The 13295-nt window shown below is 45.5% G+C and overlaps 1 protein-coding gene across 6 annotated transcripts in view; it reads left to right on the top strand.

The window, feature by feature from the left end:
• The window catches only part of LOC139550687 (histone-lysine N-methyltransferase 2C-like), a 121744-nt gene that overhangs the window by 35116 nt on the left and 73333 nt on the right, over positions 1-13295 (top strand). For all 6 annotated transcript variants that reach the window (XM_071361754.1, XM_071361753.1, XM_071361751.1 and 3 more), the window contains exons 4-5: positions 7393-7552; positions 10939-11178. In XM_071361754.1, coding sequence (XP_071217855.1) covers positions 7393-7552; positions 10939-11178 — 400 coding nt within the window. The remainder of the gene's footprint in view (positions 1-7392; positions 7553-10938; positions 11179-13295) is intronic.

Below are 13295 nucleotides of genomic sequence, written 5' to 3'. Positions count from 1 at the left end.
TCTCTGATTAATGCCCTCCTTGCCTGGTCTGTGAGTTTTGGTGGGCGGCTCTCTCTTGGCAGGTTTGTTGTGGTGCCATATTCTTTCTATTTTTTTTATAATGGATTTAATGGTGCTCCGTGGAATTTTCAAAGTTTCAGATATTTTTTTATAACCCAACCCTGATCTGTTCTTCTCCACAACTTTGTACCTGACCTGTTTGGAGAGCTCCTTGGTGTTCATGGTGCAGCTTGCTTGGTGGTACAGACTCTGGGGTCTTTCAGAACAGGTGTGTGTGTGTGTGTATATATAACAAAAATCCAGAAAATCACATTGTATGATTTTTAAGTAATTAATTTGCATTTTATTGCATGACATAAGTATTTGATCACCTACCAACCAGTAAGAATTCCGGCTCTCACAGACCTGTTAGTTTTTCTTTAAGAAGCCCTCCTGTTCTCCACTCATTACCTGTATTAACTGCACCTGTTTGAACTCGTTACCTGTATAAAAAACACCTGTCCACACACTCAATCAAACAGACTCCAACCTCTCCACAATGGCCAAGACCAGAGAGCTGTATAAGGACATCAGGGATAAAATTGTAGACATGCAACAGGCTGGGATGGGCTACAGGACAATAGGCAAGCAGCTTGGTGAGAAGGCAACAACTGTTGGCGCAATTATTAGAAAATGGAAGAAGTTCAAGATGACGGTCAATCACCCTCGGTCTGGGGCTCCATGCAAGATCTCACCTCGTGGGGCATCAATGATCATGAGGAAGGTGAGTTATCAGCCCAGAACTACACGGCAGGACCTGGTCAATGACCTGAAGAGAGCTGGGACCACAGTCTCAAAGAAAACCATTAGTAACACACTACACCGTCATGGATTAAAATCCTGCAGCGCACGCAAGGTCCACCTGCTCAAGCCAGCGCATGTCCAGGCCCGTCTGAAGTTTGCCAATGACCATCTGGATGATCCAGAGGAGGAATGGGAGCAGGTCATGTGGTCTGATGAGACAAAAATAGAGCTTTTTGGTCTAAACTCCACTCGCCGTGTTTGGAGGAAGAAGAAGGATGAGTACAACCCCAAGAACACCATCCCAACCGTGAAGCATGGAGGTGGAAACATCATTCTTTGGGGATGCTTTTCTGCAAAGGGTACAGGATGACTGCACCGTATTGAGGGGAGGATGGATGGGGCCATGTATCGCGAGATCTTGGCCAACAACCTCCTTCCCTCAGTAAGAGCATTGAAGATGGGTCGTGGCTGGGTCTTCCAGCATGACAACGACCCGAAACACACAGCCAGGGCAACTAAGGAGTGGCGCCGTAAGAAGCATCTCAAGGTCCTGGAGTGGCCTAGCCAGTCTCCAGACCTGAACCCAATAGAAAATCTTTGGAGGGAGCTGAAAGTCCGTATAGCCCCGCGACAGCCCCGAAACCTGAAGGATCTGGAGAAGATCTGTATGGAGGAGTGGGCCAAAATCCCTGCTGCAGTGTGTGCAAACCTGGTCAAGAACTACAGGAAACGTATGATCTCTGTAATTGCAAACAAAGGTTTCTGTACCAAATATTAAGATCTGTTTTTCTGATGTATCAAATACTTATGTCATGCAATAAAATGCAAATTAATTACTTAAAAATCATACAATGTGATTTTCTGGATTTTTGTTTTAGATTCCGTCTCTCATAGTTGAAGTGTACCCATGATAGAAATTACAGACCTCTACATGCTTTGTAAGTAGGAAAACCTGCAAAATCGGCAGTGTATCAAATACTTGTTCTCCCCACTGTATATATATATATATACTGAGATCATGTGACAGACCATGTGACACTTAGATTGCACACAGGTGGACTTTTTTAACTAATTATGTGACTTCTGAAGGTAATTGGTTGCACCAGATCTTATTTATGGGCTTCATTGCAAAGGGGGTGTATATACAGTGGGGAGAACAGGTATTTGATACACTGCCGATTTTGCAGGTTTTCCTACTTACAAAGCATGTAGAGGTCTGTAATTTTTATCATAGGTACACTTCAACTGTGAGAGACGGAATCTAAAACAAAAGTCCAGAAAATCACATTGTATGATTTTTAAGTAATTATTTAGCATTTTATTGCATGACATAAGTATTTGATACATCAGAAAAGCAGAACTTAATATTTGGTACAGAAACCTTTGTTTGCAATTACAGAGATCATACGTTTCCTTCTTGACCAGGTTTGCACACACTGCAGCAGGGTTTTTGGCCCACTCCTCCATACAGACCTTCTCCAGATCCTTCAGGTTTCGGGGCTGTCGCTGGGCAATACAGACTTTCAGCTCCCTCCAAAGATTTTCTATTGGGTCTGGAGACTGGCTAGGCCACTCCAGGACCTTGAGATGCTTCTTATGGAGCCACTCCTTAGTTGCCCTGGCTGTGTGTTTCGGGTCGTTGTCATGCTGGAAGACCCAGCCACGACCCATCTTCAATGCTCTTACTGAGGGAAGGAGGTTGTTGGCCAAGATCTCGCGATACATGGCCCCATCCATCCTCCCCTCAATACGGTGCAGTCATCCTGTCCCCTTTGCAGAAAAGTATCCCCAAAGAATGATGTTTCCACCTCCATGCTTCACGGTTGGGATGGTGTTCTTGGGGTTGTACTCATCCTTCTTCTTCCTCCAAACACGGCGAGTGGAGTTTAGACCAAAAAGCTCTATTTTTGTCTCATCAGACCACATGACCTTCTCCCATTCCTCCCCTGGATCATCCAGATGGTCATTGGCAAACTTCAGATGGGCCTGGACATGCGCTGGCTTGAGCAGGGGGACCTTGCGTGCGCTGCAGGATTTTAATCCATGACAGCGTAGTGTGTTACTAATGGTTTTCTTTGAGACTGTGGTCCTGCTCTCTTTAGGTCATTGACCAGGTCCTGCCGTGTAGTTCTGGGCTGATCCCTCATCCCACCTCATGATCCCTCATCCCACCTTCCTCATGATCATTGATGCCCCACGAGGTGAGATCTTGCATGGAGCCCCAGACCGAGGGTGATTGACCGTCATCTTCAACTTCTTCCATTTTCTAATAATTGCGCCAACAGTTGTTGCCTTCTCACCAAGCTGCTTGCCTATTGTCCTGTAGCCCATCCCAGCCTTGTGCAGGTCTACAATTTTTATCCCTGATGTCCTTACACAGCTCTCTGGTCTTGGCCATTGTGGAGAGGTTTGAGTCTTATTGATTGAGTGTGTGGACAGGTGTATTTTATACAGGTAACGAGTTCAAACAGGTGCAGTTAATACAGGTAATGAGTGGAGAACAGGAGGGGTTCTTAAAGAAAAACTAACAGGTCTGTGAGAGCCAGAATTCTTACTGGTTGGTAGGTGATCAAATACTTATGTCATGCTTTACATGCTTTGTAAGTAGGAATACCTGCAAGTATCAAATACTTGTTCTCCCCACTCTATATGTGTTTTTATTCTTTTTTTTGAATCTGCTGAGGACTTGGGTAAAGTCATTTTCTCTGATGAATCCCCTTACCGATTGTTTGGGGTATCCGGAAAAAAGCTTGTCCGGTGAAGACAAGGTGAGCGCTACCATCAGTTCTGTGTCATGCCAACAGTAAAGCATCCTGAGAACATTCATGTGTGGGGTTGCTTCTCAGCCAAGGGAGTGGGCTCACTCACAATTTTGCCTAAGAACACAAACATGAATAAAGAATGGTACCAACACATCCTCCGAGAGCAACTTCTTCCAACCATCCAGGAACAGTTTGGTGGCGAACAATGCCTTTTCCAGCATGATGGAGCACCTTGCCATAAGGCAAAAGTGATAACTAAGTGGCTCGAGGAACAAAATATCTATATTTTGGGTCCAATGCCAGGAAACTCCCCAGACCTTAATCCCATTGAGAACTTGTGGTCAATCCTCAAGGCGGGTGGACAAACAAAACCCCACAAATTCTGACAAACTGACAAGCATTGATTATGCAAGAATGGGCTGCCATCAGTCAGGATGTGGCCCAGAAGTTAATTGACAGCATGCCAGGGCGGATTGCAGAGGTCTTGAAAAAGAAGGGTCAACACTGCAAATATTGACTCTTTGCATCAACTTCATGTAATTGTCAATAAAAGCCTTTGACACTTATGAAATGCTTGTAATTATACTTCAGTATTCCATAGTAACATCTGACAAAAATATCTAAAGACACTGAGGCAGAGTTTCAAAGTATTCATAGCGTATCTCTGGGTTATTTTGCTGCTTATGTTTTTCATTTGACATTTGTCTTAGATGTTTTCTAATTGTTTTACATTCGTTATCAAAAAAAAACATTTTAAAAAGGTTTTGAGTTTTCTTTCTGATGTTGTATTTCTTTGGGTTTCTCAGGTTTGCTTTTGATCCTCTTTTTTTAACATTCAATGGATGTTTCTAGGAGCCGAATTGACATCTTATTTATTGTTGAGTTATTGACGACCTGTATAGAGTTGATTTCATTTGAGTTTGTTTCATTTAATTTCTCTGCACTGTTTGAATCCTATCTGTACGATTTGTACATTTTGTTGGGCTGTTATTTTGAGTGAGTATTGCTGGTAAAAACAAATCAGAAACACTTTGATCTGACAATGGTGTCTGTGGTCTGACAGTGACACTAATGGAGGAGGGGTCCATGTCAGTGATGTCATGCCGCTCTCTCTTTCTCTCTCTCTCGCACTCTGCCTCTCTCTCTGCCGCTCTCTCTGCCTCCCTCCTGCTCTCTTTCGCTGCCTCTCCCTCGATCTCTCTATAGTTGGAGGGATTCTGTTCATTTTTGCCAATGGCCGTTTGTTCTCAGCTGTGTGTGCGCGTTCGTGCTGGGGGTGAGAGTTGTTATTTTACCTTGCTTTAACAATGGGTATGGATTTTTTTTGTTCGAAGTTCCCAATTCTGAATAACAAGTTACACAATCACTCTATTCTGTTATTGCATTTAATGACTGGCCTCTAAAGTTCCAATATGGCTGTTCTTGCAAAGCTGACTCTGCAGTAGCATACTTGCTGCTTTCTCACCAGTTAGTTGGATCAAAATGGAACTTAACTCACAATGTGTCTTTAAAATAGTCTTGGCCTTTCGTGCGGTGTGCACAACTGAGGTCAAGAACATACAATCTATGAATAAATGGGTCTACACCGAGGTCATGACATAACATTATTACCTATCCTTCCTGTGTCTGTCTGACTCTCCTTTCTTGTAACGTTACCATTTCTTTCAAGCCTGCTTTTCCTTCACTCTGCGGCCCAACTCATCCCAAACCATCTCAATTTGGTTGAGGTCAGGGGATTGTGGAGGCCAGGTCATCTCAAATCAAATCAAATCAAATTTTATTAGTCACATACACATGGTTAGCAGATGTTAATGCGAGTGTAGCGAAATGCTTGTGCTTCTAGTTCCGACAATGCAGTAATAACCAACAAGTAATCTAACCTAACAATTTCACAACAACTACCTTATACACACACACAAGTGTAAAGGGATGAAGAATATGTACATAAAGATATATGAATGAGTGGTGGTACAGAACGGCATGGCAAGATGCAGTAGATGGTATAGAGTACGGTATATACATATGAGATGAGTACTGTAGGGTATGTAAACATAAAGTGGCATAGTTTAAAGTGGCTAGTGGTACATGTATTACATAAAGATGGCAAGATGCAGTAGATGATATAGAGTACAGTATATACATATGAGATGGGTAATGTAGGGTATGTAAACATTATATTAAGTGGCATTGTTTAAAGTGGCTAGTGGTACATTTTTACATAATTTCCATCAATTCCCATTTTTAAAGTGGCTGGAGTTGAGTCAGTATGTTGGCAGCGGCCGCTAAATGTTAGTGGTGGCTGTTTAACAGTCTGATGGCCTTGAGATAGAAGCTGTTTTTCAGTCTCTCGGTCCCTGCTTTGATGCACCTGTATCTATAGCCATTACACAGTCTGGAGGTGTGTTGGGTCATTGTCCTGTTGAAAAACAAATGATAGTTCCTCTAAGCCCAAACCAGATGGGATGGCATATCGCTGCAGAATGCTGTGGTAGCCATGCTGGTTAAGTGTGCCTTGAATTCTAAATAAATCACCAACAGTGTCACCAGCAAAGCACCCCCACATCATAACATCACCACTCCATGCTTTATGGTGGGAACAACACGTGGAGATCATCCCTTCTCCCACACCGTCGTCTCACAAAAACACGAGCGGTTGCTCCAGACCAAAGGACAAATTTCCTCTGGTCTAATGTCCATTGCTCATGTTTCTTGGCCCAAGCAAGTCTCTTCTTATTATTGGTGTCCTTTAGTACTGGTTTCTTTGCAGCAATTTGACCATGTAGGCCTGATTCACACAGTCTCTTCTGAACAGTTGATGTTGAGATTTGTCTATTACTTGAACTCTGTGAAGCATTTATTTGGGCTGCAACTTCTGAGGCTGGTAACTCTAATGAACTTATCCTCTGCAGCAGAGATAACTCTGGGTCTTCCTTTCCTGTGGCGGTCCTCATGAGAGCCAGATTCATCATAGCGATTGTTGGTTTTTGCGACTGCACTTGAAGAAACTTTCTAAGTTCTTGAAAACTTCCTCTGACTGACCTTCATGTCTTAAAGTAAGGATCGACAGTTGTTTCTCTTTGCTTCTTTGAGCTGTTCTTTCCATAATATGGACTTGGTCTTTTACCAAAAAGGGCTATCTTCTGTATACCCCCCTACGTTGTCCCAACAACAGATTGGCTCAAATGCTTTAAGAAGGAAAGATATTCAACAAATTACCTTTTAACAAGGCACACCTGTTAATTCAAATGCATTCCAGGTGACTACCTCATGAAGCTGGTTGAGAGAATGCCAAGAGTGTGCAAAGCTGTCATCAAGCCAAAGGGTGGCTATTTTGAAGAATCTCAAATATAAAACATATTTTGATTTGTTTAACACTTTTTTGTTTGTCAAATAGTAAAAACAAAGAAAGAACCTGCTCTGTTTGTCTGATGTGTGTCATTGGTGGTTCTGTCGACGTTGTTGTTGTCATATGTGACAGGCAGCCTGCCTCTGGGCTCCCCTTGGGTTTACAGCAATCAGTGCTCTAGCATATGGTCTCCAAATTCCCACCATCCATCTCTTTCTCTAACAAAGGGTGTGTTTATGTTTCTGACCTGGAGTAAACTGCATGGAAGAAAAGTCAAGACCAGTCAACTTTTTCAGTCAGAGGGTTCATGGCCCTATTCTCAATCACTTTTGTTGGATGGGTGATTACTTCAGGGCATGGTTTGAAATGTCATGTCAACCATTGACACAAATATACTTGACTGGTAGGATTATATGGAAACATACTGGTGAGATTCTAAGGGTAGATATTCATGTTTCTCTGCCCCTGTCCCCTGTCCCCTGTGTCTCCATCCACCATCAGATACACCAACCCAGCAGCCAGTGGAGAGTGTGGAGGTGGGGGCCACTGAAGGACCAGGGGAGGGGGAAGAGAAGCCCTCTTCTCCCCAGGTCCAGAGCCCTCAGACTGGGGAAGCAGCGGAGCTTTCTGGTTCTATCACCAACAAAGGAGTTAAAAGCAGGTCAGTCTGATAGTTCCATCACAGCAAGTCATGGCTATGGGGGGTGGATCTGTGTTTATGTACTGTGTATGTTGATTCATGTGATACCTTTGGTCATGTAGTGTATGTGGACAGCTGCTTGTTCCATCTGTTCCATCTCATTCCAAAATCATGGGCAAATAGTGCATTCGGAAAGTATTCAGACCCCTTCACTTTTTCCACATTTTGTTACATTACAGCCTTGTTCTTAAATGTATAAAATATTTTTTCCCCCTCATCAATCTACACACAAAAAGCCTTAATGACAAAGCGAAAACAGGTTTTTAGACATTTTTGCAAGTTTTATTACAAATAAAAAACAGAAATACCGTATTTACATAAGTATTCAGACCCTTTGCTATGAGACTCGGAATTGAGCTCAAGTGCATCCTGTTTCCATTAATCATCCTTGAGATGTTTCTACAACTTGGTTGGAGTCCACCTGTGGTAAATTCAATTGATTGGACAGGATTTGGAAAGGCACACACCTGTCTATATAAGGTCCCACAGTTGACAGTGCATGTCAGAGCAAAAACCAAGCCAGGAGGTTGAAGGAATTGTCCGCAGAGCTCCGGGACGAGAGGATTGTGTCGAGGCACAGAACTGGGGAAGAGTACCAAAAAAATTCTGCAGCATTGAAGGTCAACCAAGAACACAGTGGCCTCTATCATTCTCAAACAAAAGAAGTTTGGAACCACCAAGACTCTTCCTAGAGCTTGCCGCCCGGCCAAACTGATTCATCAGGGGAGAATGGCCTTGGTCAGGGAGGGGACCAAGAACCCGATAATGGAGCATCAGAGAGATGTAGAGATGGGAGAACCTTCCAGAAGGACAACCATCTCTGCAGCACTCCACCAATCAGGCCTTTATGGTAGAGTTGCCAGACGGAAGACACTCCTCAGTAAAAGGCACATGACAGCCCGCTTGGAGTTTGCCAAAAGGCACCTAAAGGACTTTAAGACCATGAGAAACAAAATTCTCTGGTCTGATCAAACCAAGATTGAACTCTTTGGCCTGAATGCCAAGCGTCAAGTCTGGAGGAAACCTGGCACCATCCCTACAGTGAAGCACGGTAGTGGCAGCATCATGCTGTGGGAATATTTTTTAGTGGCAGGAACTGGGAGACTAGTCAGGATCGAGGGAGAGATAAACAATGCAAAGTACAAAGAGATCCTTGATGAAAACCTGCTCCAGAGCACTGAACTTGATTTTTCAGTTTTTCTTTTTTGATACATTTTCAAAAATGTAAAGAAAGCAGTTTTTGCGTTGTCATTAGGAAATCAAATCTAATTGTATTGGTCACATACATATTTAGCAGATATTATTGCTGGTGTAGTGAAATGCTTGTGTTCCTAGCTCCAACAGTGCAGTAGTATCTAACAATTCACAACCATACACACATCTAAAAGTAAAATAATTATGGGGTGTTGTGTGTAGATATAAAAAAAAAAAATCAATTTTAGAATAAGACTGTAACGTAACAAAATGTGGAAAAAGTCAAGGGGTCAGAATACTTACCGAATGCACTGTATATGGAGTTGGTCGCCCCCTTTGCTGTTATTACAGCCACCACTCTTTTGGGAAGACTTTCCACTAGATGTTGGAACATTGCTGCGGGGACTTGCTTCCATTCAGCCACAAGAGCATTAGTGAGGTCGGGCAGTGATGTTGGGCAATTAGACCTGGCTCGCAGTCAGTGTTCCAATTAAGTCCAAAGGTTTGAGGTAGTTGAGGTCAGGGTTCTGTTCAGGCCAGTCAAGTTCTTCCACACCGATCTCGACAAACCATTTCTGTATGGACCTTGCTTTGTGCACAAGGGGCGTTGACATAGTGAAACAGGAAAGAGCCTTCCCCAAACTGTTGCGATAAAGTTGGAAGCACAGAATTGTCTAGAATGTCATTGTATGCTGTAGCGTTAAGAATACCCTTCACTGTAACTAAGGGGCCTAACCATGAACACCAGCCCCAGACCATTATTTCTCCTCCACCAAACTTTACAGTTGTCACTATGCATTGGGGCTGGTAACGTTCTCCTGGCACCCACCAAACCCAGATTAGTCCGTCGAACTTCCAGATGGGTGGTGCAGCGTGATTCATCAACCCAGAGAACGTGTTTCACTGCTCCAGTCCAATGGCGGCGAGCTTAACATTGCACATCCTGATCTTAGGCTTGTGTGCGGCTGCTCGGCCATGGAAACCCATTTCATGAAGCTCCCGACGATCAGTTCTTGTGCTGACCTTGCTTCCAGAGGCAGTTTGGATCACTGTAGTGAGTGTTGCAACCAAGGACAGACAATTTTTACGCACTTCAGCACTCGGCAGTCTCATTCTGTGAGCTTGTGTGACCTACTACTTTGGGGCTGAGCCGTTGTTGCCCCTAGACGTTTCCACTTCACTTATAGTGTGCCGGGGAAGCTCTAGCAGGGCAGAAATTTGATCAACTGACTGGTTGGAAGGGTGGCATACTATGACGGTGCCACGTTGAAAGTCACTGAGCTCTTCAGTAAGGCCATTCTACTGCCAATGTTTGTCTTTGGAGATTGCATGGCTGTGTGCTCGATGTTATACACCTGTCATCAACAGCTGTGGCTGAGATAGCCGAAGGGGTGTCCACATACTTTTGTGTATATATGGTGTATGTATCCATCTGTCTTCATCAGTACACATTCAGTATGTAGACACCACAGCTTGCATGCATATTCTCATTTATGGACAAATACACACATGTACGGGGGCATCTCCGGTGTGTCAGAACATTGAGTTATCAGCCGGGAGTGGGAACAGGAACATTACCCCCCCGTCATAGGTGCCACTCTGTTAAAGGTTGTAATCAATCTTTCAGACTGACTGCATTGTCGATGCTGGTGATGGAGGATAGAGGGGCGGGCGCACCGACCAGTTAGGCAGGCAGCATCTCTCCAGGGATCTTATTAACAAACCCATCTCCTCCCTCAGAAACCAACCTGATAAATATGTACAACCTGCTCTGGTCTGATCTGCCTGGCTTGGTTTACTTTCCTTCACTCCCAGCCTGTCTGCCGCTCTCTCTATGGCGGCTCGAGGTCCTCTGTTTTGGATCCTCGGATGAATGGATGTTGCTTAATCTATTGATTTGAGTAGATGTGTATCAAAGGCCCGTACTATGTGTAACTTTCAATTCCCACAGATGTTTGTTGTAAGAAAGGAATACTGTTGGGAATTGCAACACAAATATAGACGTGTGTGTGCACCCTTGCTTTGCTCGCGCATGACCATGCCATACCAAACCGAAGAGAAGTAATTCACGGCCAGCCACTGACCATGATGCATGGCTGAATGTCCCACTGGGTATATATAATTAACTGACAGTCCCTCTCTCCCTCTCTCAGTGAGCAGCTCTGTGCCTTCTGTTACTGTGGCGGCCGCAGTCTGCTGGGTCAGGGGGATCTCCGAGTGTTCGACTCCTCGCCTGGACACGAGCGCAATGCGACAGGAGGAGGAGGAGGCCAGGCCAACGACCACAGCAAGGCCAGCAAAGGATACGGCAGAGATGACAGCGGTGTTGACAGAACCACTCAGCCCAGCGATGCAGCCGGAGATGCCAGCTCAGGACAGAGGGGCACACAGAAGTAAGTAGGCCTGGCTGGCTGGATGACACAGCTGTCTGAAATGGTTTGGCTGGTAGAGCTAGCCTGGTCCGGTCTGGGCGAGCAGGGACGGTGAAATCTGTGATGGCCTCTGTAACTGGTTAATGAGCAGTATGGAACGAGAGCTGGGCTCTCTGCTGCTTTGATGTCACAGGCTGTTTATTTGGCCTGTCCATACAGAGACTCCTGTCCGATACAGACTCCTGTCCGATACAGACGCCTGTCCGATACAGACGCCTGTCCGATACAGACGCCTGTCCGATACAGACGCCTGTCCGATACAGACGCCTGTCCGATACAGACGCCTGTCCGATACAGACGCCTGTCCGAACATGACTCCTGTCCGATACAGACGCCTGTCCGATACAGACGCCTGTCCGATACAGACGCCTGTCCGATACAGACTCCTGTCCGATACAGACGCCTGTCCGATACAGACACCTGTCCGATACAGACTCCTGTCCGATACAGACGCCTGTCCGATACAGACGCCTGTCCGATACAGACGCCTGTTCGATACAGACGCCTGTCCGATACAGACGCCTGTCCGATACAGACGCCTGTCCGATACAGACTCCTGTCCGATACAGACTCCTGTCCGATACAGACGCCTGTCCGATACAGACGCCTGTCCGATACAGACTCCTGTCCGATACAGACGCCTGTCCGATACAGACTCCTGTCCGATACAGACGCCTGTCCGATACAGACGCCTGTCCGATACAGACGCCTGTCCGATACAGACGCCTGTCCGATACAGACGCCTGTCCGATACAGACTCCTGTCCGATACAGACTCCTGTCCGATACAGACTCCTGTCCGATACAGACGCCTGTCCGATACAGACTCCTGTCCGATACAGACTCCTGTCCGATACAGACTCCTGTCCGATACAGACTCCTGTCCGATACAGACTCCTGTCCGATACAGACTCCTGTCCGATACAGACGCCTGTCCGATACAGACGCCTGTCCGATACAGACGCCTGTCCGATACAGACTCCTGTCCGATACAGACTCCTGTCCGATACAGACGCCTGTCCGATACAGACTCCTGTCCGATACAGACTCCTGTCCGATACAGACTCCTGTCCGATACAGACTCCTGTCCGATACAGACTCCTGTCCGATACAGACTCCTGTCCGATACAGACGCCTGGACAGGGAGTGAGCAACATGACACAGAAACATCAAAACAAAGGGACACAAAAACAGCAGCAAACAAAGATGTGTGTGCAACATGTCATCATAGTGGATGATTTCAGCTGGCAGCTGAACTCTGTAATCTCAGAGTTGATGTCTTGAGTGTCTGCTAATGTATTGCATATGTGTGGAGTAAGTGCTTTGTGTACTATTTCATCCTCTCTCCTGTGTCAGAGGAAGGGTCTGAGTGCGTATATGAATGTTCGTGAACCCCACCTCACCTCTCGCCTCACATTGTGCTAATGTGATCAATTATCTGAGAGGGTTCCAGACATTAACTCTGAACTTTCCAGGGCTAAATTAGCACCCTTTCCCTCGCAAATGAAATCAACAGTCCACACGCAGGGCAGAGAGGCCTGCGCATTCACTCTCCTCACAGGCCTTAATGGATGACCATACTCTGACTTAGCAGGTCATATTAGCACTCTGCTCTTGAAAGCTAAATTAGCGCCGCTCTGCTCCCTCTTGGCAAGCCTTTTCTGCCTGCTGGGGTCCCCAATGGTCCTACTATGCCATGTAGAGTAAGACTAACACGTAAGTGTGTGTGCGCGTACTGTGCACTGTGCCAACAAAGGACCCTCCCTGGACGTGTTTTGGACAGCTGTCTAATTTGTTTGGGATCTTTGGAGCCAATAGTGTGTCTCCCTGGGGTCCCTGTGACGTAATGTGCACAGAGAGCACAGCGTACATATACACACACACCCACCCACCCACCGCAACACCCCTGGCAGCGATCCAACGGAAGCCAGGCATTATTGTTGGAGCAGTGTGATTGGTTGGGTCTCTAGGCTAGACTGTGCCACAGAGAGCGAGAGGGTGGGAAGAGGACGGAGGGTGAAGAGGAGGAGAAGGAAATTTCAACAAAAAGGATAGAGGATGGAATTGAATACTAGTCTA

The sequence above is a fragment of the Salvelinus alpinus genome, chromosome 23 (genome assembly GCF_045679555.1).
Source record: "Salvelinus alpinus chromosome 23, SLU_Salpinus.1, whole genome shotgun sequence".
NCBI classification, from domain to species: Eukaryota; Metazoa; Chordata; class Actinopteri; order Salmoniformes; family Salmonidae; genus Salvelinus; species Salvelinus alpinus.
The sequence above is the reverse complement of the archived record's forward strand: the minus strand, read 5'-3'. Positions and strand labels throughout refer to the sequence as shown.